Source organism: Oncorhynchus gorbuscha, linkage group LG26, assembly GCF_021184085.1.
Source record: "Oncorhynchus gorbuscha isolate QuinsamMale2020 ecotype Even-year linkage group LG26, OgorEven_v1.0, whole genome shotgun sequence".
In the NCBI taxonomy this organism is placed as follows: Eukaryota; Metazoa; Chordata; class Actinopteri; order Salmoniformes; family Salmonidae; genus Oncorhynchus; species Oncorhynchus gorbuscha.
Window position 1 is genome coordinate 17,341,596 of NC_060198.1, and position 26,450 is coordinate 17,368,045.

At 40.9% G+C, this 26,450-nt stretch overlaps 1 protein-coding gene across 4 annotated transcripts; it reads left to right on the top strand.

Moving 5' to 3' along the window:
* Window positions 1-646: 646 nt before the first annotated feature.
* On the top strand, window positions 647-26,450 carry LOC124015774 (zinc finger protein 2-like). 4 transcript variants are annotated; one of them, XM_046331238.1, is made up of 3 exons: window positions 647-1,337; window positions 6,856-6,928; window positions 23,229-23,358. In XM_046331238.1, exons 1-2 carry the CDS (start codon window positions 944-946, stop codon window positions 6,879-6,881), a joined length of 420 nt encoding a protein of 139 aa, XP_046187194.1. In that variant the 5' UTR covers window positions 647-943; the 3' UTR covers window positions 6,882-6,928; window positions 23,229-23,358. The 4 variants fall into 4 exon arrangements, with proteins under 4 accessions (XP_046187194.1, XP_046187191.1, XP_046187192.1 ...); XM_046331235.1 differs by lacking the exon at window positions 6,856-6,928 and having other exon boundaries at window positions 647-1,346; window positions 23,229-26,450; XM_046331236.1 differs by lacking the exons at window positions 6,856-6,928; window positions 23,229-23,358 and adding an exon at window positions 3,671-5,051.

The following is a 26,450-nucleotide window of genomic DNA, read 5'->3' on the forward strand; positions in this document are numbered from 1 at the left end:
TGTTATATATTTGTACCTCCTGTTTCATGAAGTGATGTCACTGAGTACTGCCCCTATATATACAGTGCATTCGGAAAGTATTCAGACCCTTTCACTTTTTCCACATTTTGTCATGTTACAGCCTTATTCTGACATGGATTAAATATATATTTTTCCCCCTCATCAATGTACACACAATACCCCATAATGACATCCCAATATCCCATCACAATACCCCATAATGACAAAGCCAAAAACTGTTTTTTATATATTAAAACATTTGATTTTCCTTCAAAAACAAGGACATTTCTAAGTGACCCCAAACTTTTGGACAGTAGTATACATCTACATGATGTATTGTTACACCATGTAGGAGCAGTATAGACCAAGTCTGTTCATTATATACATCTACATGATGTATTGTTACTCCATGTTGGAGCAGAATAGACCTACAGTTGCTGGCTACTTACTAAATCTAAATAAGACTTAATTAAACTCCCTTAAATGTACTGTAGTAAACATTAGTTTTATTTGCACTAATCAATCAACACATTCCTGTATTTGTCTCAGTACAATAGTATTATTGAATTAAATCCATTTAAAATAATCTTTGTCTGAATATAAAATATGATCCTCAACTGCGTTTCCCCTCCAGTCAGTAGACGGCGGATGTGCGTCTTCCAGGCGACGCTGCCAGCGTGACGTATAATCTAGAGGACGTTTTTTCAGAAACAGCTCGTCACCTCGGTAGCTTGCTAGCCAACATAGCCGAAAGATTCAAGCTCTTAATACGCTTTCGGTCTATATTAGCTACTGTGTTTTAGACACACTTCTGTCGTATCTACTTGTTAACATATTTAATTTAATATTACGTTATTTTGTATTAGTCAGCTATAGTAGCTGGCTGGTTAAGTTAGCACTAGCCTAGTCGCTAATGATAGCTAGCTAGCTAACATCCCCGAACATGAGCTCACTAAACTACCCCCCTCCTGTTAAAGAAGAGATCTGCTGGACGGAGAAAGAAGCTCTGGGGCTGAACATTGTCGTGAAAGAGGAGAAGGAAGAAGAGGATGTTACTGTGAAACAAGAAGTAGAGGGTGAGGCTGTTACAGTGAAAGAAGACAAATACGTTTCAGTGAAAGAAGAGAAATACGTTTCAGTGAAAGAAGAGGAAGACTCGTTCAGAGTGAAAGAGGAGGTAGATGTTGCAGTAAAAGAAGAGGAAGATGCAGTTTTTGGAGTGGAGGATGACGTGAAAGAAGATGAAGACGTTTTTGGAATGAAGGATGATGAGGGGGAGATTACTGTCACATTAGAGGAGGACGAAGAAGAGCAGACTGGAGATCTGATTAACACCAGTAAGTACAGTGAGTACTATTTTATAAAAGGGTGGGTATAATTTGAGGTACGTTCCAACAGGAGCCCGTTTCAAAAACTTCGTAAATATCAAGGTTGCCAACAAACAACGCATACAGAGTCATATAACAGTAGGAGATACCGGGTAGGAAGTGAGCTATGTAATTACGTTTTTCACTCACCACGTTTATTCGGAAAAATGTATCTTCATTCTGGTAGCATCTACCATTTCTCGTTCGTTGGTTTAGTAATTATTTCCGGTGTTCCTGCATTTGCCGGTGAACTCTGTTGCGCCTCAATTAGGGAATCGCTGTGGTTAAAATGTAACTAATGACCGCAAGCCCCAGTATTTTATTAGCTAGGTGGCTTGTACACAATTTTTACCGATTTAACTGTATATACCTACTCTTACTACAGAAACATGCATTGTATTTTGCCAAGTTCTCTCTGTTAATCCTGTTTCCCAAATATAGCAGGTAACGTGTGTCTATGTCGATGTTGTTGAGTTCATCTTGCCTAGTTAAATAAATATTAAATAAATTAGAAAATGTAAAATATATATTTTTACCTATTTCAGGTAACCCCAAGATGTTTGATTCACTACAGCTGCTTTTGAATAACTTTCCAGTCGTTTTTGCTTTACATTCCGACTTTTGAACGTCTGTTTATTGGACATATATATTAGTGTCTAATAAAAAATAGCAACTTAATGTAAAGCATCCTATCTGTTTTAAGGTTTCTATTGTGTGTGTGTATATATATATATATATATGTGTGTGTGTAGTGTAGGTCCTCTTGGTGTCCACTAGGTGTCAGCACAGCTTCAATCATGTCACACCAGGTTCACAACATGTTTTCATGTATAACAAGTAAAGTTGAATTTGTCACATGTGCCGAATACTACATGTGTAGATAGACCTTACAGTGAAATGCTGAAATGAAGCCCTTAACCAACAATTTAGCAGTAAGAAAAATGTTTAGTAAAAAAATAAGAAATAAAAGTTACACCTAATTAAAGATCGACAGTAAAATAAAAACAGGGAGCCTAAAAACATGGGGTACCTGTACAGAGTCAATGTGTGGGCACCTGTTAGTCGAGGTAGTTGAGGTGTTCCTTTCAAGTCCAGTGGTGTAAATTACTTAACACAAATGTATTTAAACTACTCCACTACATTCCGTTTATCTGTTTTTTTAATTTAAATCTGTACTTTTACTCTCTTTTTCTTTACAACATTAAATTTAACTTCACCACATTTCTAAAGAAAATAATATATTTTTTACTCAATACAGTTTCCCTGGCACCCAAAAGTACTGTTTGCATTTTGAATGCTTAGCCGGACAGGAAAATGGTCCAATTCACACACTTATCAAGAGAACATCCCTGGCTATTTCCCATGGCTATTTCATAAATAAAAATACAAGAGAATTGTGCTATCTGGTTTGCCTAATATATGGAGGATCAAATAATTTATACTTTTACCACTGACACTTAAGTGTCTTTTAGCAATGACGTGTACTTAGTATTTTACTGGGTGACTTTCACTTTTACTTGAGACATTTTCTATTAACACATCTTTACTTTTACTAAAGTATGAGAATTGGGTACTTTTTCAACCACTGTTCAAGATGTTTAGCACCCAATACCCAACATTTACTTGGTGGCTTGAAGTAGGAGTGCTGAACTAGGATCTGTTTAGCATTTGTGAGTAGAATGAATAACATTATTTTGACGGGGGGGGGGGGGGCTGATTCCAGTTCAGCATTCTTAGCCTGAGAAATTTCATAAATGCTTACAGAGGAGAACTTTTCTACGATCAGCTTTGCCTAGATCATTCTGAATCTGTTGTCTCTGGAATAAGATTAATTGGACAGGGGTGGGTTTGATCGTAGCTCAGCACTCCCACTTAACACCAGTTGCTGTACCCTAACATGTTATAATCCAATTTCCCTTGCTGTCTAAGTCCTTCTGGAACCCCACCTCAACATGGTTCTGTCAAGGCAACAAAAGCAAGTTGGCATGCTCTTGAAAGGAATTTAACTCACAACCTCTCCTTTGGGAATTCACCACCATATCTACTACTACACCTATTTCTAAACTCTTAACATGTGGCATTCTTCAGGGGGACCAAGTCTAGGAACACCTTTGAATGGTCTACAAAGAATGGCCCCAGGTAAAAGTTGGCTTTTGCAGAGTATGGTTGTACTGTTACTCCACAGCAGAGTATGTTATCACATCTCTATTGAAATGGCATTTGAAACAAGGTGTCACTTCATTCTTGCTATTTGATGGGAACGAGCCCCTTTTCCCCAACATACTTCTTGTTTGCTCTTTCAGGCCCACAAAGGCAACAAGAAAGAAGTTGCTACATTCTGTTTCTCTGGGATTTGAACTCTCAAACTCTGGTTTGGGGAGCAATCACCATAACCACTACCCTACCAGACAGACTGAGACTAAATGTTGAGCGGTACTTGAAAATGCACACATCAAAGACAACATTTCAGAGGTCGGAGAATGGTGTGGGAGCTTGTACTTCTTGGATCCACCAACCGTTCCTCAATCTTCTTCTGATGACTACAAGCATAGATTATGAATCTTCAAAACCTACACTATAGGATGGATGTGTTTAGGAACTGGGGAAGAAATTCGAAAGGGACATGTTTCCAATTACCAGCAAATAGACCCTAGAAATGTTATTCCATCATCTTAATATTGGAACTTTGTCCCTTCATTTGCCGACTACTGTCAATAAGCTATCATAACATGTGGGTTATTTCTTGGGAACAGGGTATCGGAAACGCTTTTGAATGGTCTACAAAGCATGCCCCCAGGTCAAATTTGGCTTTTTGCAGACAAGGATAATATTGTTACTCCACAACAGTATGTTATCACAACTCTATTAAAAGGACATTCTATACAAGGTGTCACTTCAGTCCTTCTGTTATATGGGAACTAGCCCCTACCCCCCTACACACCTCAAGTTAGCTCTTTCATGCCAACAAAAGGCAACGTCAAAAATGGCTCTCTAAAAAATGCTCTCAGATTTGAACTCTCAAAATCTGGTTTGGGGAGCAAACACCATAACCACTACTCTACCAGAGAGACACTCTTTTTTTCTTTTTCAAATGCAGAGACTCCTTTTTCATTTTCCCATGCTATTACCTTACTCTAACCTTATTCTAAAATTGATTACGTTAATATTTTCCCTCAATCTACACACAATACCCTATGATCACAAAGTGAATATCGGGTTTATACATTTGAGCAAATTAATTACAAATAAAAAACAGAAATACCTTATTTACATAATGATTATTCCCCTTTGCAATGAGTCTCACATTGAGCTCAGGTGCATCCTGTTTCCATTGATCATCCTAGAGCTGTTTCCACAACTTGATTGGAGTACAGCTATGGTAAAGTCAATTGTCTTGACATGATTTGGAAAGGCACACACCTGTCTATATAAGGTCCCACAGTTGACAGTGCATGCCAGAGCAAAAACCAAGCCAAATCAAGTAAATTGTATTTGTCACATGCGCCGAATACAATAGCTGTGGACCTTACCGTGAAGGTCTTAATTACAAGCCCTTAACCAACAATGCAGGTTAAGAAATATTGTTAAGATTTTCGTAAAAATGTTCCTAAGTAAACTAAAGTCAAAAAATGTAATTAAATCCATAAATAACACAAGACAATTACATAACAATAAAGAGGCTATATAAATGGGGTACCGGTGCCGAGTCAATGTGCGGGGGTACAGGTTAGTTGAGGTCATTTGTAATAAAGTGACTTTGCATTTATAATTAACAGTGAGTAGCAGCAGTGTAAAAACACTGGGGGGGTGGGGGCTCTTTGACTATTGTTTGGCCCTTCCTGTGACAACGCTTAGTATATAGGTCTTTGATGTCAGGAAGCTTTGCCCCAGTAATGTACTGGGCCGTACGCACTACCCTCTGCAGCGCCTTATGGCCAGATGCCCAGCAGTTGCCATACCAGGCGGTTATACAACCTCTCAGGATGCTCTCGATGGTGCAGCTGTAGAACATTTGAGGATCTGGGGATGGTCAGTCTCCTGAGGGGGAAAGGTTTTGTCGTGCCCTCTTCACAACTGTGTTGGTGTGCTTCGACCATGATAGTTTGTTGGTGATGTGGACACCAAAGAACTTGGAACTCTCGACTCGCTCCACTTCAGCTCTGTCGATGTTAATGGGGGCCTGTTCGGCCCTGCTTTTCCTAAAGTCCACGATCAGCCTCTTTATCTTGCTCACATTGAGGGAGAGGTTGTTGTCATCCGGCCAGGAAGTGCTTAGGCATTGTTCCAGGGCTCAGGTCCTCTGGGAGGGGAGAAGGAGGAAGAGAGAGGGAGAGAATTAGAGGGTGCATGAGACAGGAGAAATACTCCAGATAATACAGATTGACCCTAGCCCTTTGACACAAACTTTTGCAACATAAAATACTAGAGGCTGAGATACGAGGGGTAGGGAGACACTGTGGCCATGTCCTATGATTCCCCCGGACTGGGCCTATGATTCCCCCGGACAGGGTCTATAATGTAGTGGATCCTACCAGAAAACATTTAGTTATTTTTTGCATTTATTATGCTTTAAGTCTTACATATACACAAGAACAACACATTTCTCAATTTTGGTGAAAGTTGGCCATTAGCTAACCACAACCTTCCTGTCAATGACATTCATGAACTATGACAACTATAACTTGACGATCTGACAGTGTGGGGTAGAGAAATTCTAACTAACGGGGGAAAAATTAACCAGGTTATTAGTGTATATGCAGAACAGTATACAAATACACTATCTATACATCCAGTCTCTGGTTATTGGTGATACTTTCCATTCTGCCCTATTGTGACCTTTGACCCCTTGCAAAGGGCCTTAAATTTCCACATTCTGGATGACGTCCTGCTGAACTTTCATTGTTTGATCTAGCGTGTGAATTTTTTTCTCCCTCTCACTTGTCCCACGTGGGCTGACCTACGGTGCAGTTAGATGGAAAGGTGCTAATTGATATAGACATGACGTGTGATTTGGGATGAGGGGAAATGTCAATCAATGACAACTGAAATTGCTAATTTATTCTGCACATTGCTATATTTGTTCATGTAGACATTGAATATTTTTCATGTGTGGGTGATGCATTTCATTTGCAGTCTTTCTTAGTTTGTCCTTTTGAAATATATTTAACATCATTTGGTGGGATGTCTGTAAGAAATCACTTATGATGATCAATATTTCAACTGAGATGTTTTGATACAAATTACTGAGCAACTCCTTCCTCCCTCCTTGAAGTAATCATTGCTTAGACAGGAATGGGCAGGGCTCCACTACATGGCTTTAACCTGTCTAGTCATTTCTAATCAGTGATTACTTCTAGGGAGGACCAAAGGAGGGATATATGTAAAGATTGAGCGAGCCACTACTGTCAGCTACATAACCCAATCCTGTTATTTGCATATAATATACTTTTGACCTCTCACCTGTATATTGTCTGTAACCATTCCACAGATATCTTGTACAGTGGAAACACTTGAGCCTCTGCCTCGTCCACATCAGCAATAACTCATTACTCCTACTTCAGGTAAATTGATTAGCATGAAGTTCAATAATATAATAATAATAATATATGCCATTTAGCAGACGCTTTTATCCAAAGCGACTTACAGTCATGTGTGCATACATTCTACCAATACCCATATGACCCCACTCAACCCCAGGGGCAAAGTGTTAACATTCAATCTAGCCTGGGGCCTTACGTATCAAGTGTCTCAGAGTAGGAGTGATCAGTTTAGCAGTTTACAACAAAAATAAGATTATAGACACATCCTAGATCAGCAATTACTCAGAGATGATTTGTGGATGAAGTCCCAGGTCCGCCTATGTCCATGTTATGTTGTTCATTTGGATCTTAACATGGCTATTGGGGGCCCTAACCAATATTTGGTTTGGGGGCTGCCCACCTCGCTGGCAAAATGTTGTAGTGCCCTCCACCCTCTTGACGGTGGAGAGAAATGTAAATAATTCAGCAATTTCAATTGTGGCCATTTTGCAGGGAAAGGTTTATAGCAATTTTGAATACATTTCATGCAATTAGACTCATTTTGCCATGGAGCAGAGAAAAGGTGCAGTATTACAGTAAATTTGCTGCAATTCTATACATTTTGCCAAGATGTATGCAATGTTAACCATATCTGTATCGGCCATTATTACAAGAAGTTTAGATAACTGGCTAGACTAACTTACCAATCAACATTTTTGTCGCTGACATGGCTAATTGTGACTCAGTGACTGGCAATATTTGTTCTGATATTTACTGCTTACATTTTTAGGATTATGTGTTTTGTATTGTTAGGTATTACTGCATTGTTGGCGCTAGAAACCCAACATTTTGCTGCCCGTACGATAACATATGTGTATGTGACAAACTTTTATTTGATAACCAACTGCTGATTCACAACAAAATCTCTAAATGTCACCTTGTGTATTTTACTATTGTAACACAACAGTAAGTGACCGCTGATAAAAAATGAATAATGATAATAATGGTCGGAGGCCCCCTGGCTACTGCTTATGTGGATTATGCCTGCAGCCCACTGTGGTTATGCGTCATAGCGCAATTCCATCCTCACTGGAAGTAATCATTGCTTAGACATGATTGGGCAAGTCATGTATTTAGAAATGATCATTGATTACAGGGGGGGATATGGTTTTAAAAAATACTATTGTAATTCACTTTCAGTCCATGTTCTTTAGATTCAATGTCAAATTCTGTATACTGATTATTTCCATTCAAAAATAAGTAACTGATGTAGAATGTAACAGGTATCAATTTAATTCTGAATGGACTCCAATCTAGCTTGATTTTAGAATAAGGTTGTGTTACAGGAATTTAATTCCTGTATGTTTTAATACCCAATTAAAATTAAACACTCTGTCAATTCATAACAATTTGTAAGACTCTTATTTGTATAAAATGGACAGAGACCCGTCTTTAAAACCAACCAGCAGCATTTATTCTCGAGAGTACTGTCCATGATACATTTTACCACAGGTTATAAACTGAAAATGGCGTCAGCGTTTTCTAACTGTTCCGTCTCTTCTTGACACTGGTACAAAGGCTGTATAGTTCTCAAGCCTTCCCACATCGTCTAGAGCCAAGGTCAGCCTGTGTAGATAAGCATTCTAGCCAGTCTGGCGATATAGTTCATTCATTTCTACCAAGGAACAGACAGGCATTGTTCTAATTCTTGATGATATTTACACACATTATATTCAGTACTAGGATTTTATTTTAAATTCATGCATATACAGTAACATAATAGTATTCTGATTAGTCAGTCCTGATTGAAATGTATACATAATTAGTCATTATTGATAAAAATTCCCTTAACATATTCATCCTTTGATTAAATATTATACATCCAATCACACAGGTAGTTATATTAAAAAGACTATTTTTTCTTCTATTTTTTATTAGAAATATTTATTGTTATCAAAACATCACCTAAACATAACCCACTACTTGCATTCGAACTGACTGTTTTTTAGACCTACATCTGAATCATAACTCTTATCAGGATTTTCGTTACAATCTTAAATAAAAAATAATGTTCACCTTTATTTAACCAGGTAGGCAAGTTGAGAACAAGTTCTCATTTACAATTGCGACCTGGCCAAGATAAAGCAAAGCAGTTCGACAGATACAACGACACAGAGTTACACATGGAGTAAAACAAACATTCAGTCAATACAGTATAAACAAGTCTATATACAATGTGAGCAAATTAGGTGAGAAGGGAGGTAAAGGCAAAAAAAGGCCATGGTGGCAAAGTAAATACAATATAGCAAGTAAAACACTGGAATGGTAGTTTTGCAATGGAAGAATGTGCAAAGTAGAAATAAAAATAACGGGGTGCAAAGGAGCAAAATAAATACATAAATTAAATACAGTTGGGAAAGAGGTAGTTGTTTGGGCTAAATTATAGGTGGGCTATGTACAGGTGCAGTAATCTGTAAGATGCTCTGACAGTTGGTGCTTAAAGCTAGTGAGGGAGATAAGTGTTTCCAGTTTCAGAGATTTTTGTAGTTCGTTCCAGTCATTGGCAGCAGAGAACTGGAAGGAGAGGCGACCAAAGAAAGAATTGGTTTTGGGGGTGACTAGAGAGATATACCTGCTGGAGCGTGTGCTACAGGTGGAAGATGCTATGGTGACCAGCGAGCTGAGATAAGGGGGGACTTTACCTAGCAGGGTCTTGTAGATGACATGGAGCCAGTGGGATTGGCGACGAGTATGAAGCGAGGGCCAGCCAACAAGAGCGTACAGGTCGCAATGGTGGGTAGTATATGGGGCTTTGGTGATAAAACGGATTGCACTGTGATAGACTGCATCCAATTTGTTGAGTAGGGTATTGGAGGCTATTTTGTAAATGACATCGCCAAAGTCGAGGATTGGTAGGATGGTCAGTTTTACAAGGGTATGTTTGGCAGCATGAGTGAAGGATGCTTTGTTGCGAAATAGGAAGCCAATTCTAGATTTAACTTTGGATTGGAGATATTTGATATGGGTCTGGAAGGAGAGTTTACAGTCTAACCAGACACCTAAGTATTTGTAGTTGTCCAGTTGTCTAAGTCAGAGCCGTCCAGAGTAGTGATGTTGGACAGGCGGGTAGGTGCAGGTAGCGATCGGTTGAAGAGCATGCATTTAGTTTTACTTGTATTTAAGAGCAATTGGAGGCCACGGAAGGAGAGTTTTATGGCATTGAAGCTTGCCTTGGAGGGTTGTTAACAGTGTCCAAAGAAGGGCCGGAAGTATACAGAATGGTGTCTTCTGCGTAGAGGTGGATCAGACTCACCAGCAGCAAGAGCGACTTCATTGATGTATACAGAGAAGAGAGTCGGTCCAAGAATTGAACCCTGTGGCACCCCCATAGACTGCCAGATGTCCGGACAGCAGACCCTCCGATTTGACACACTAAACTCTATCAGAGAAGTAGTTGGTGAACCAGGCGAGGCAATCATTTGAGAAACCAAGGCTGTCGAGTCTGCCGATGAGGATGTGGTGGTTGACAGAGTCGAAAGCCTTGGCCAGATCAATGAATACGGCTGCACAGTAATGTTTCTTATCGATGACGGTTAAGATATCGTTTAGGACCTTGAGCGTGGCTGAGGTGCACCCATGACCAGCTCTGAAACCAGATTGCATAGCAGAGAAGGTATGGTGAGATTCGAAATGGTCGGTAATCTGTTTGTTGACTTGGCTTTCAAAGACCTTAGAAAGGCATGGTAGGATAGATATAGGTCTGTAGCAGTTTGGGTCAAGAGTGTTCCCCCCCTTTGAAGAGGGGGATGACCGCAGCTGCTTTCCAATCTTTGGGAATCTCAGACGACACGAAAGAGAGGTTGAACAGGCTAGTAATAGGGGTGGCAACAATTTCGGCAGATAATTTTTTAGAAAGAAAGGGTCCAGATTGTCTAGCCCAGCTGATTTGTAGGGGTCCAGATTTTTCAGCTCTTTCAGAACATCAGCTGAACGGATTTGGGAGAAGGAGAAATGGGGAAGGCTTGGGCGAGTTGCTGTTGGGGGTGCAGTGCTGTTGACCGGGGTAGGAGTAGCCAGGTGGAAAGCATGGCCAGCCGTAGAAAAATGCTTCTGGAAATTCTCAATTATGGTGGATTTATCAGTGGTGACAGTGTTTCCTATCTTCAGTGCAGTGGGCAGCTGGGAGGAGGTGTTCTTATTCTCCATGGACTTTACAGTGTCCCAGAACTTTTGAGTTAGTGTTGCAGGAAGCAAATTTCTGCTTGAAAAAGCTAGCCTTGGCTTTTCTAACTGCCTGTGTATAACGGTTTCTAGCTTCCCTGAACAGCTGCATATCACGGGGCTGTTCGATGCTAATGCAGAACGCCATAGGATGTTTTTGTGTTGGTTAAGGGCAGTCAGGTCTGGGGAGAACCAAGGGCTATATCTGTTCCTGGTTCTAAATTTCTTGAATGGGGCATGTTTATTTAAGATGGTTAGGAAGGCATTTAAAAAAAATATCCAGGCATCCTCTACTGACGGGATGAGATCAATATCCTTCCAGGATACCCCGGCCAGGTCGATTAGAAAGGCCTGCTCGCTGAAGTGTTTCAGGGAGTGTTTTACAGTGAGGAGTGGAGGTCGTTTGACCGCTGACCCATTACGGATGCAGGCAATGAGGCAGTGATCGCTGAGATCTTGGTTGAAGACAGCAGAGGTGTATTTAGAGGGGAAGTTGGTTAGGATGATATCTATGAGGGTGCCCGTGTTTAAGGCTTTGGGGGGGTACCTGGTAGGTTCATTGATAATTTGTGTGACATTGAGGGCATCAAGTTTAGATTGTAGGATGGCTGGGGTGTTAAGCATGTTCCAGTTTAGGTCGCCTAGCAGCACGAGCTCTGAAGATAGATGGGGGGCAATCATTTCACATATGATGTCCAGAGCACAGCTGGGGGCAGAGGGTGGTCTATTGCAGGCGGCAACGGTGAGAGACTTGTTTTTAGAGAGGTGGATTTTTAAAAGTAGAAGTTCAAATTGTTTGGGTACAGACCTGGATAGTAGGACAGAACTCTGCAGGCTATCTTCACAGTAGATTGCAACACCGCCCCCGTTGGCAGTTCTATCTTGTCTGAAAATGTTGTAGTTTGGAATTAAAATTTCAGAATTTTTGGTGGTCTTCCTAAGCCAGGATTCAGACACAGCTAGAACATCCGGGTTGGCAGAGTGTGCTAAAGCAGTGAATTAGAACAAACTTAGGGAGGAGGCTTCTAATGTTAACATGCATGAAACCAAGGCTATTACGGTTACAGAAGTCATCAAAAGAGAGCGCCTGGGGAATAGGAGTGGAGCTAGGCACTGCAGGGCCTGGATTCACCTCTACATCGCCAGAGGAACATAGGAGGAGAAGAATAAGGGTACGGCTAAAAGCAATAAGAATTGGTCGTCTGGAACAGAGAGTAAAAGGAGGTTTCTGGGGGCGATAAAATAGCATCAAGGTATAATGTACAGACAAAGGTATGGTAGGATGTGAATACAGTGGAGGTAAACCTAGGTATTGAGTGATGAAGAGAGAGATATTGTCTCTAGAAACATCATTGAAACCAGGAGATGTCATTGCATGTGTGGGTGGTGGAACTAATAAGTTGGATAAGGTATAGTGAGCAGGACTAGAGGCTCTACAGTGAAATAAGCCGATAAACACTAACCAGAACAGCAATGGACAAGACATATTGACATTAAGGAGAGGCATCCTTAGTCGAGTGATCAAAAGGGTCCAGTGAGTGGAGAGGTTGGTTTGGGGGTCACGGCGATTTAGACAGCTAGCCAGGACATCGGTAGCAAGCTAGCATAGGATGGAGGTCTGTTGTTAGCCACCTCTTGCGTTCCATCAGTAGATTAGTGGGGTTCCATGTGGTAGAGGGGATTAGTCCAAATCACACAACAACAAAAAAATAAAAACAATAGATATAGTTATAGAGGCCCAAGAAGAAACATAATAATAATAATAATAAAAATAAATCAATTGTCTGATTGTCTATTCTGAGAGCAGCCGGTAAGACAGCTAACGGTTAGCAGGCCGCAGATGGGCGTTCAGGTAACGTCGCGACGGAGGAGCCACCCGGATCTCCTTCGGGTAGATAACGTCGGCAGTCCAGTTGTGAAGGCCCGTTGGGGCTCCGTGTAGGCAGTAAAACGGGTCCGGATAGGTGACTGCAGCCTAGGAGTGATTGACGGAGCTGGCTAGCTCCGGAGTAATTGATGTTTGCTCCGGAATCGACGAAAGCAGATACACACGGATAGCAGCTAGCTAGCTGTGAGATCCGGGAATGAATGTCCAGAGAGCAGTTGAAATCCAGGGACATGGAGAGAAAAATTGGTCCGGTATGTTCCGTTCCGAGCCGCACTGCGCAGTACAAAACTGGCGATAGATTTTCGAGCTAAAGGATAGCTGATGACCACAAACCGTGGTTAGCTGAATACTAACGATTTGCCAATAAAGAAGCTAACTAGCTTCTGAACTAGCTTCTGAACTAGCTTCTGAACTAGCTTCTGAACTAGCTTCTAATTAGCTTCTGACTAGCTTCTTGGAGTCTCTGGCTAGCTTCTGGCTAGCTTCTTGGAGGATTGCAGATTTGAGGTAAATAATACTTATTTATAAATATAAATTGGTGAGGCGGGTTGCAGGAGAGTGTTTTGAAGATGAGTTGATGGAAAATAAAAATAAAATGTATGTGAAAAAAGTTGTAAATATATATATATATACAGGACACGACAGGACGAGGACAAAAGACATCTGAACTGCTATGCCATCTCGGGGAATATAAAACATAAGTGCCCCGCAAATTAAGGATCCAGATTCGTCCACTTGTTCTGTAGACATGCATTAAGCACTCCACGGGTTAGAACTTGGAATCGGCCCGTACCTCACCATCTGTTGTGTCATCGATTTCTCCAGAGTCCTGGAAATAAAGCCTCGTCCACAGGGAATTAGACGACAGCCACATAAAACTAAAACAGTCACATCAGGTGAATGTAGCCCATAACACAGTGATCATAACAATTTTCCATTTTCCAAACGTACTATCAAACCAAGTAGTCAGATAAGTATCCACCCCAGAGTTTTCTGCCAAACCGTGAGCCAGGGTGGTCAAACCAGCTGAGGCTTCGGTCACTGATTTGTCCGGAGCTGTGTCATTTGGGACGAAAGTACGAAACATGGTCCCGAAGATCACGCATACTCCTCCCTTTTCAGCCAATAACATATCTAATGCAATTATATTCTGCCAAGCCATCAGGCTGGTTGCTTCAGTCTGTTCTGCCAAACCTTTAATAGCATCTCTGGTATAATTGATAAAGCGCTGTTGATTATGATAACTATAATTAATCCAGTCCACGTTCTTATTGAGAGTAGACCACCAGAAAATGTGAGCCCTGGGCCTCCTTATCTTACTGAAATCCCCAGATTTACATTTACATTTAAGTCATTTAGCAGACGCTCTTATCCAGAGCGACTTACAAATTGGTGCATTCACCTTATGACATCCAGTGGAACAGCCACTTTACAATAGTGCATCTAAATCTTTTAAGGGGGGGTGAGAAGGATTACTTTATCCTATCCTAGGTATTCCTTAAAGAGGTGGGGTTTCAGGTGTCTCCGGAAGGTGGTGATTGACTCCACTGTCCTGGCGTCGTGAGGCAGTTTGTTCCACCATTGGGGAGCCAGAGCAGCGAACAGTTTTGACTGGGCTGAGCGGGAACTGTACTTCCTCAGTGGTAGGGAGGCGAGCAGGCCAGAGGTGGATGAACGCAGTGCCCTTATTTGGGTGTAGGGCATGATCAGAGCCTGGAGGTACTGAGGTGCCGTTCCCCTCACAGCTCCGTAGGCAAGCACCATGTTCTTGTAGCGGATGCACCAGATCTCCACCAGCCTGCCAAATCACTCATTCGTCGCATCAGAAGTAACATTCTGTCCTATTGCAGGTACTAATTTCCCCCACATATTTCCCAGAAGTATGTTTACGGTTTAATTCGGTATAAGTCTCCCCTTGCCTCTCCCCTTGCCTTAGATTTCAGAGGAACATGTAGATATAAATAGTGTAAATCCATACAACTGTTATTATCTGGCTTTCCTGCTCCCATGAATAGCTTTACCATACAGACCATTCCCTTAGGTAACCAGTTTCCCTTTCCTTAAGATCTTTCATCTGAACTATCCACCGGCTCTTGGCTCTGGACAACTCCAGAGTCGGTATCTGCTTTGTCAGGGGGGACTCTGCTTGTATTCTCCTACTATAGAGCAATTAGCTGCTCTAACCTTTTCTACCTGGAATGCACTAGGTTATCAACTGAAACCTTTACTTTCACTACACTCCTTCCATGCTGGGTATGTAGATTTATGTAGCCCTCTCAGATGATGTGAGCTATAACCTGTTTCCATGAACTACAAAGGGACTTGCATAGATGTCTTCCATAATAGCTGCTCTTAGTCCTGAACTGCCAAGGGGTCAGAGGCCCCATTTGGTCTACCTAGAACTCCACTGAGACATCCTTCCCAATCCCACTCTCATTTCCTTACTGTTTTGTTTCAGTGATCTTTTGAGATGCTTTGGTAATATCAAAGTTCCCTCGTCTAGCACATGAGTCAAGTTACCCCCCTTGGCCTTCTCCGGGGGATCATGGTGGATCAGGACTATGGCCCCTACAATTAAACAGCTCAGGATGGTCAGCGCACATGTGAAGCCCCACCCTCTCCCCGAGAACACATCATTAGCAAGAGCCAGACACAATTTCACTTCTATGAACAAAAACAGGGATGAAATGACAGAAAGGAGATCTTAATTTGAGAGATGGCCCCCAGAATTATGTTAATTCCAGTTCTTCTCTCGAACACTGTTATTGTTCCACAGTGTCACTGTGTCTTACCCTCCCGCCGTGTGATATGAATCCGGGTAGCTCTTTCAGCTAGCTGTCACCAGGAGTCATTGTTATGGTCCCCCCAACAAGCCTCAGGGACTGGATTGAGTGACTTCACCTGTAATTCACCTGTAATGCATAAAATCCTGTCCCCCCAACAAGCCCCAGGGACTGGATTGAGTGACTTCACCTGTAATTCACCTGTAATGCATAAAATCCTGGACATGCAGGCTTGGTTAATAAACAGTTTCTCATATGTTTTATCTGATATTATCTTTAACTTCTATGCTTATTTGTTAGCTAATTTTTTTATTTTATTATTTGTTTATTATCCAATAGGCCACTAAGTGTCCTATTCTAGACCACAAACTTACCCATCCCCCTTTTGATACCTGGCTCTGCCCAGGTAACAACCTTATCTACCCTAAATAATTACTTGGGTAGGATTAGTAAATTATCCTTATGTTCTGACATTATCATGTATGTTCAATTCTCCCTTGAGCATCCATTCATATCAATCCTGTATCAATTCTCTGTTCTTAAATATATATAAATCATTTTTTAGAAAAAACATGTCTGAGTGGCAATCTCTAAAGTCCTTACATTTCCTTAATCAATCTATCTTAATCCTAAATCATCACAGATGTCCTATATTCCTGTTAAATTTAATACTATTTAAAAAACCTCCTAATAGTCAAACAAAGCCCAAACAAATGCTAACCATCTCAAAATCCTTCCTACGCTGACAAGCTCTTTCCCTCCAGGATCCACAGTATTCTATCTGACAATAACATGAATTAACCTTAAATCAGTTTCATCAATAATTTAATATATGTTGCATAGTGTGGAATACCTTATCTACAGTAATTTATCACCGCTGAGAACTGAAATGTAATTTTCTATGTCATTTCCTGCCCTATTGGCTTAATATATCTCCTATCCAAAACTCAATGTATCTCATCTTCCCCTATTTATTCTCAATGATAAATAGGATTTTTTTCTGTTGTAATACCAAATCAATAATAGCCTATTCAAAAACTTCACAGCTAATGTTGTAAAACAGAATCCTGAACCACTTTCTCATTTGTGGTTCAAACTATAATTCTAACCCAAAACTAAAACTCCATTATAATTAATTTACCTTAAAACTAGTAACCCAAATGACCACAAATTCATTATACAAATGGCTCTCCCCTGAGGCTGATCAGACCCCAAAGATAGCCATGATAAGGTCACAGGTCATAATACCACCCTTTTATAGTCATGTTCCATACCACATTAGACATATTAAAGAACCCTTTATCCTTAAAATCTAAATTCACTTGTGTAATTAAAACTCATATGTGAGTGTACCCCTTTAAGATACCTTGTCTCTGGGAACAGGGAAATCCCCTTAACCCAAACGTTTACTACAACAACGAAACCTAATAATTATGATAATCCCTTCAAATCATTCGTTGTAAATCCCTCGATGTTTCATGTAACTCATTCTGTTTCATGTAACTCATTCAGTCTATCTCCAAATTGTCGCCCCAAAATATTTTATACACTGCCATACACTCAAACCACTGTGATAAACGTGCACTGTCCCTTTAAAATAAGACATTCCTAGCCAGCCATACCCTATTGTAGATATTTCATTGTTCCCCGTAATGAAAACAGACAATGTTTTAGAATACATTTACTTCTTGTTCTAATTCACTGGCGTTACCTAACCAAAAATCAATACTCGGGAAACAATCACAAACTTTTACGATTAAACTATTCTTACCTACCTATATTATTATAGCCAAATATAGCCCAATGGAACGCCTAGCAATTCTGTTGCTAGCTGTAGCATCTTTTCAGACTATCCTTATGGTGGTCCTTCTGTAGCTCAGTTGGTAGAGCATGGCGCTTGTAACGCCAGGGTAGTGGGTGATATCCCCGGGACCACCCATACGTAGAATGTATGCACACATGACTGTAAGTCGCTTTGGATAAAAGCGTCTGCTAAATGGCATTTATTATCATTATATTCAGCTCCCTTTTTAAAAATGTATTTGGAACTTTTAGCCACTTTTGAAAAGTAACTCAAAGCTATAATGCACGCATTTCCCCTCTAAATGCCACAACCCATTTTCTCTGTCATAATTTGAGGAACGTTGTTGTGTAGCCAACGTAAAATAACGCTGCAAGTCAGCCTGCCTCTGTAAAATATATATTCCCTATTCAGATTGAGTTCTGCATTAAATTCTATCGACAAAGTAAAACCAACCAAACTTCTCAACTTCCTATACCCTAACATTTAAACGTACCATTTTCTGTGCTAAATTTATCGTATGTCAGTCGATTCATTAAAAAAATATAACATCCTGGTAGCACAAAACTGTATCGTGTATCTCCGTTATTCCCCACATTTAATCAGGTTTAGGTGACTTTCTCTTCTATGATACATTTATTTAAATACGACTCCCATCTCAATACATTATTCAAGCAGATCATTTTGGGCAAAATAGCGTATTACATCGAAATTGTCTCGCCATTATTTTGAATGACTTCTTTTTTCAATTAAATCTAAACAACATATTAACCGTTCAGTTCATAAGCACTCATAAGCAACTTGTAAATGGAGGCTATTTTTGCTGTCAGCCTATGAGACCTCTCTGAGGTTTCCCCCATGTTACGGATACAGTTATCCTGTGTGTGTGTGTATCCTGTATGTGTGTTTCTTTTCTCTCCTTCTCCCCTCACAGGTGAAAACCATCACTCCCCAATCAGTCAACAATCAATCATCAATCAGAAGACACACCTCCTCCTACTTCCTATCCTATCACAGTTCCTTCCCCATGGTTTAAAAACCCCATCATTTGTTTGTTCTACAGCTCAATCTCTCTGTAAATGCCATGTCTGTAGGTCTCTGTGTTTCACTCTCGCTTTGTGTCTTAAACCTCTCTTTTGTTTAAACACCTCCATAGCACTTTGTCATCACCTGTGAGTATTGTTTTTGGTTATGGTGTTTGTTTGTTGCTGGTGGGAAAATGGGGAAACCAAGACAAGTCGCCCATGGGCATACACTACCCGTAGGTGAACTTTGTTAAATACACTAGTTAGAACTGGGCGGACCACCCACTGTATTTTTGGTTAGTTAGTTAGCTGTTGTTAAAGTAGGCTAGTCTAGCTTAGGGGTGTTTTTGAATACTTATTGTTTCTTTTCTTGGGTCCAGCTCAGCCCCTTTTCCTGCTCCCCCCATTACCGTGTGTTTATAAATAAACCTAGAGTTTGACGGTAGATTTCTGTTGTCGTGGTTATTTCGTTCACACTTTTACTTTGTCACAATAATAATTTGCATGAGTTATGTTACGGATCTCATTACCATCCCCCCTAGACTGTCGGGCCAAAAGGGATTCGTAACATAAGTGGGGGCTCATCCGGGATCTGTCATAACTGACACACTTGCCGCTCATGTAGATTGTTGTAGTGGTATAGTTCAGTGTTGAGCGTCATAGCTGAAGTAGCATTAGTGTTTGCTATTTTCTTTGGCACTTGTGAAGTAGTGTAAAATGAATACTTTTGATTTGAGATCCTTTTTGGATAACCCTTCGTGGGAGGTTTTTGACAAATGCCGTAGAGTTGATTTAATGACCTTGGCTGACCATTATTCAGTATCGATTCCGCAGAGTTTAGTTAAGGCGGAGGTTAAACGGCTAGTATTAAATGTATTGTTGGAAGAGCAGGTGCTTGTGTTACCGCTGCCTGAGCCTACTACCCCTGTAGGGGATGTTGCTGCTCCTGTAAGCCCATTGGTGTCTGATAATGAGGGTGAGGCTAAAACACCAGCCACGTTGTCCCGTTTTGATCCACTCTCCCCACTGTCAAATGGTGATGCCAGGGGGGATGTCCGTTTAGCACAGTTCCAACTGGAGGTGGAAGAGTGCCCAAATTAGGCAAGAGACTCTCCAGTTGGAGATGTGTAAAATAGAGGCAGAAAAAGAACGAGAACAACGGCATTTGGAGATGTGTTCTCTGTCTGCCTCAATTTTACACATCTCCAACTGCCTTTGTTCTCTGTCTGCCTCAATTTTACAAAGGCAGTTGGAGTTCAAAATGCTCCAGATGGAACTGGAGGCAGAGACAGCGAGGCTAGCCTCCGGTCCTACTGTGCCTGTTTGTGAGCCGTCCTCACCTACTGTGTCCTCAAACACGTTTGACATTAGTAGGCAGATTGCCTTAGTACCTTTGTTCAGAGAGTCAGAGGTTGACTCCTATTTTTGTGTATTTGAGCGTATAGCCGTAGCATTGAAATGGCCTGAAGAGGTATGGTGCCTATTACTTCAGTGTAAATTAACTGGTAAAGCCCAAGAGGTTTTGTCAGCGCTACCTCTGGAGGACAGTTTGAATTATGAAGTGGTCAAAGCTACTGTTCTTCGTGCCTATGAGCTTGTGCCTGAGGCATACCGACAGAGATTTAGGTCTCATAGAAAGTCTTGTAGTAAGACTTATGTGGAATTTGCTAGAGACAAGGGAAATCTGTTTGATAAATGGCATGCTGCTAGTAAGGTAACTGATTTCAACTCTCTCCGGGAGTTAATCTTGTTGGAAGAGTTTAAAAATTGCTTACCCGAACGCATTGTAGTTTACCTAAACGAACAGAAAGTATCCTGTCTGGCAGAAGCGTCTGTGTTGGCAGACGAGTTTGTGTTGACGCACAAGAGTGTGTTGTCGGCTCAAACCGAGAGTAGAGCCACTGAGTTTCCTACCTTTAGCCCTAGTCGGCCAGCAGTAGTATATCAAGCACGCCAGAAGAATGAGCGTCCCTGTTTCTATTGTCATAAAGTAGGACATATGATTAATGATCGCTTCCTGCTTAAACGCAAACATGGGATGTCTCTTCGTGCCAAGCCACCAACAGGTGTTGCTCTAATTCGTACGGTTGTGAGGTCTGCAACAAAACAGGTGCCTCAGGGTAACTGTAGTTTGAAAGACCCAGTCCCCGACCGCCGTTATGAACCATTCATTTTCGAGGGGTTTGTGTCCCTAACGAATGACGAAGCGTCTCATCGACCGGTTACAATCCTTAGAGATACTGGTGCGGCGCAGTCGTTTATATTGTCTGATGTGTTGCCCTTATCTGACGATACATACTGTGGTTCCAGTGTGTTAGTGCAGGGTATTGAAATGGGTTTTGTCCCAGTACCATTGCACTTTGTAAATGTACACTCTGAGTTAATCAGTGGAATATTCAGAGTGGGGGTACGTCCTATGTTGCCAGTGAAAGGTGTGACCTTTATAATGGGTAACGATATTGCCGGAGGAAAGGTAGTACCCGTATTGGAAGTATTGGATAAAAGTGACCACTCTCTCTCGAATGAGCTGGCACAGAGTTATCCACATGTGTTCCCCGCTTGTGCTGTCACTCGTGCTCAGGCACGACAACAGGGTGACGTGATAGATTTGTCGAACACTGTTCTGTTCAAAGAGGTTGATCAAGAGGATGGCTTGTGTGATACCTCTGAGAAGCTGATCACCTCTGACAAACAGCCCAGGAAAGAATCAAAGAACGTTGAACTTATTGCTGATGCAATACAGTTACCAGTCACTCGTGAGCAGCTGATTGCTAACCAAAAGGTTGACAACAAGCTTGCTAAATGTTTTTCTAGTGTTGTCTCATTGGAAGATGTGAAGAAGAAGAACGTGGCTTACTTCATTGATGGTAATCTCCTCATGCGTAAATGGAAATCCCATGTTGACGCGGATGGAGATTGGAATGCTGTTTACCAAATAGTGATTCCTACAGCCTTTCGACAAAATGTGTTATCCCTTGCTCATGATCACCAGTGGTCTGGTCATTTAGGAATCACAAAAACTTATGATCGGATCCTTCGACATTTCTTTTGGCCGGGTTTAAAACAAGATGTGGCTCAGTTCTGTCGGACATGCCACACCTGTCAGATAACAGGAAAACCAAATCAGGTTATTCCTCCCGCTCCTCTTTGTCCCATACCTGTCATAGGTGAACCATTCGAGCATGTGGTGGTTGATTGTGTCGGACCGTTACCGAAGACAAAATCGGGTAACCAGTTTTTGTTAAGATAATGTGTTGGCAGATGCTTTGTCTCGTGTGTGAAAATGATTTCTGTATGTTTTGCAAGGTTGTTGCTTTGTTGTGAGTATTCATTGAAATACTGTAGTCGCAACCCCTAGGGTTGCATTAAGGGTGGGAGTGTTACGGATACAGTTATCCTGTGTGTGTGTATCCTGTGTGTGTTTCTTTTCTCTCCTTCTCCCCTCACAGGTGAAAACCATCACTCCCCAATCAGTCAACAATCAATCAGAAGACACACCTCCTCCTACTTCCTATCCTATCACAGTTCCTTCCCCATGGTTTAAAAACCCCATCATTTGTTTGTTCTACAGCTCAATCTCTAGCTCAATCTCTCTGTAAATGCCATGTCTGTAGGTCTCTGTGTTTCACTCTCGCTTTGTGTCTTAAACCTCTCTTTTGTTTAAACACCTCCATAGCACTTTGTCATCACCTGTGAGTATTGTTTTTGGTTATGGTGTTTGTTTGTTGCTGGTGGGAAAAGGGGGAAACCAAGACAAGTCGCCCATGGGCATACACTACCCGTAGGTGAACTTTGTTAAATACACTAGTTAGAACTGGGCGGACCACCCACTGTATTTTTGGTTAGTTAGTTAGCTGTTGTTAAAGTAGGCTAGTCTAGCTTAGGGGTGTTTTTGAATACTTATTGTTTCTTTTCTTGGGTCCAGCTCAGCCCCTTTTCCTGCTCCCCCCATTACCGTGTGTTTTATAAATAAACCTAGAGTTTGACGGTAGATTTCTGTTGTCGTGGTTATTTCGTTCACACTTTTACTTTGTCACAATAATAATTTGCATGAGTTATGTTACGGATCTCATTACCATCCCCCCTAGACTGTCGGGCCAAAAGGGATTCGTAACACCCCATGGTGGTGAATTAGTGAATAGACACAGAACTTAATGTGAGTTTCCTTGAGTAGCACTCTAATATTCAGAATACATTGTGAAAATCTCAAATATTCGCTCAACATTTTTGCTCCAGGCAGGTATATTACATACAAAGCTAGCAGTTTCCTCATTAGCAGGGAGGAGTTTCTGCAACCAAATTGTGTGCGCATTGCCCTGATGCTGCAATTTTAGCAAACACAGAAAGGGGCCTATATTGGAGACCAAAAGTCGTCTGGCACACTGCTTAGGATTTCAACAACTTGAATAACTTATTTCTAGCCTACAATCATCGATGTTACTACTAATGTGAAAACAAGACGACATCTGACTATTGTTGCTATCTTGACTTTCAAATTTAACAGACATCAATTGTTGTACAACTTCATGGGTAAGCTCTGGGCATCACCTTTTACCTCAAGTAAACAGTGGATTTCTGCTGTTGTGGGCCTTTAAGCATCTGTCTGACTTTGTCGTTCACACAGGAGAGAGACAGGAGAATCGTGGATCCTCTGGGGAGCCTCAACAACATCATGATGCTGACAAGGCAGAGGAGAGTCTCTCCAGATCAGAACTCCTCAAGAAACACCAACATAAAACCACAGGGAAGAGAACTCACTGCTGCTCTGACTGTGGGAAAAGATTCAACTCTTCATCAAACCTTAAAATACATCAAAGAATTCACACAGGAGAGAAATCTTACGGCTGTGATCAATGTGGGAAAAGTTTTACTCTGCTACACACCCTGAAATCACACCAGAGATCACACACAGGAGAGAAACCATATAGCTGTGATCAATGTGGGAAGAGTTTTACTACATCTAGCAATCTAACTATACACCAGAGAACACACACAGGAGAGAAACCCTATAGCTGTGATCAATGTGGGAAGAGTTTTACTTCATCTAGCTATCTAACTATACACCAGAGAACACACACTGGAGAGAAACCTTACGCCTGTGATCAATGTGGGAAGAGATTTATTCTGCTACAAACCCTGAAGTCACACCAGAGAATACATTCTGGAGAGAAACCTTTTGGCTGTTATCAATGTGGGACAAGTTTTTCTCAGCTAAGCAGCCTGATAGTACACCAGCGTGGACACACAGGAGAGAAACCTTTTAGCTGTGATCAATGTGGGAAGGGTTTTACTACATCTAGCCGTCTAACTATACACCAGAGAACACACACTGGAGAGAAACCTTATTGCTGTGATCAATGTGGGAAGAGTTTTACTCAGCTAAGCAACCTGATAGTACACCAGCGGGGACACACAGGAGAGAAACCTTATAGCTGTGATCACTGTGGGAAGGGTTTTACTACATCTAGCTGTCTAACTATACACCAGAGAATACACACAGGAGAGAAACCTTATGGCTGTGATCACTGTGGGATGACTTTTATTGGGCTTCAAACCCTGAAATCACACCAAAGAACACACACTGGAGAGAAACCTTTTAGCTGTAATCAATGTGGGAAGAGTTTTACCACAGCTAGCTGTCTAACTAAACACCAGAGAACACACACTGGAGAGAAACCTTTTGGCTGTGATCAATGTGGGAAGAGTTTTTCTCACCCAAGCAGCCTGATAGTACACCAGAGAACACACACCGGAGAGAAACCTTATAGCTGTGATCAATGTGGGAAGAGTTTTTCCACATCTTGCTATCTAACTACTCACCAGAGAACACACACAGGAGAGAAATCTTATAGCTGTGATCAATGTGGGAAGAAATACTCTGATAAAAGGTCTCTGATTAAACATCAGAAAATACATACATGAAGAAGTTGTTTCATGATATCAATGTCGCAATGTAGAATGTTTTAACATTGTTGAAGCAATATTTTAATGAATGTAGAATGAACCCTGAACGTTTGTCCCCTGTTCAGTTGATATTAGCCTCAGTGGAAAAATCCAGGCTCTGAATTGAAAGAGTACTATTTATGTGATTTAACAGAAGGTGACAATTGTGTTACACTTACCACGTTGGTGGCCGACTTGAATCAAAATGCAACACTTCAACATGTTTCGGTTTACAATATATCCCAAACTTTTTGCATATTGGTTATTGATTTCGACATGTTAAAACTGTGTTTTGACATTGCGCTATTCCAATTTAGCAAACTGTCATTGAAAAGACGTTGAAAATAGGACTATGTTTGGTTGTAGTTGAAAGTGACAGTTGAAAAGATGTCTTTGGGTTGTTTTTTCAATGACTGGAAAACAACTTAATTTCAACATACTTGCAGCATAAACACATGGACACAGTATAACACATTGGTCTATAATCAACTTTCTTAAAAATCCTTAATCACTCCAGTATTTCTTTACAACATTCAAATGCTACTTGTCTTTATTCCACTTACTGAAGAAGCATGTCTCAAATGATCCCAAATTTCAAACATTCAGCCTGACAAAATATACATGTTTTATTGTTCCATGCCTCACCATTAAGTCAATTATTGCCAACACATTAACAAAGGGGTGTATATTTGGTTTTGATATTTCATATTTACAATTCATGCAACATTCAGCAATAATTATTTATGCAACCAACTGACAATTTTTGGGTACAATTATATTGACATTGTTATCCTGCTTTTAGACTATCAAGGTTCATTCTCAGATGTGCCAACCCAAATGTACTACAGCATGACATTGGGGACTGGGCCCTGATCCAATAACAAGTCTATTGAGTGAACCCTGAAAAGAGAGAAGCTTCACAATGAAGTGGAAAGTTACTACGGATATCGCAGGAGTTTCCTCTTGATACCAGACATGTCTTGGGTAAGGACAACTTGATTGTCCAAGGGGATGAGAGTTCTAGAAGCTAGTGAGGTTTTTTAGAAAGACAAGAGTTATACAAGCTCATGAGTTCTGGAAGCTCGTGAATTTTAGGATTCTAAAATAGGATTATAGGAAAAGGAGAAAAATATATATGATTGTATATTAATATTTAGAAATACGTTGTTTTTAATTGTTGACAGCAAGTTGTTTTTTGTTGGTGTTGAGCAAACTTGTCCAACAAAAATATAGGATATATTTGTTGTCTTACAGGGAAAGGTGTTACAGGCTTTGGTTTTTCCATTTATATTTTCAGGTTGGACCTTAGTTCGTAGGAAAGGGGGATACCTAGTCAGTTGAACAACTGAATATATTCAACTGAAATGTGTCTTTGGTGCTGATTGGTGTCACCTCGTTAGTCGGTATGTGTTACACCTGTGCTGGCTTGTCCATCTCGTTAGTGGGAAGGTGTTTCACCTGAGCTGGTCCAGGTTCTAGTGCTCCAGTTGTCTTGATAGATGTGGAGAGTCAACACCTTTAGTTGCTCCACCTTTTTGTTTTGCTTCCTGTCTAAGTTTGGTGTGGGTTTTTCTTTTGTTTGTCTCTTCTTGGCCAGATTTAGTGGGTCTCATGGTGGGTGTCTTTTAGGTCCCAGTTGTTGTTACTAGTCAACAATCAGTGGACATCCCCATAGTGTCTTTCAGAACCCCTCCAAAAAAACAAGCTTGTATTTTGGGTTGGATATTGCATCCTGTTAATATTTTAATCGATGGAATTTCCTTAGGGTGCCCATTAGTCTTTCAGTTATTAGTCTGTTGTGTACTAAATATGTTTATTTTTGTTTTTTCCTGTGAAGCCATTGTTGCATCCATGTCTGAAATGTGCTGTATAAATAAAGCTTGATTTGATTTCAACAACAAAA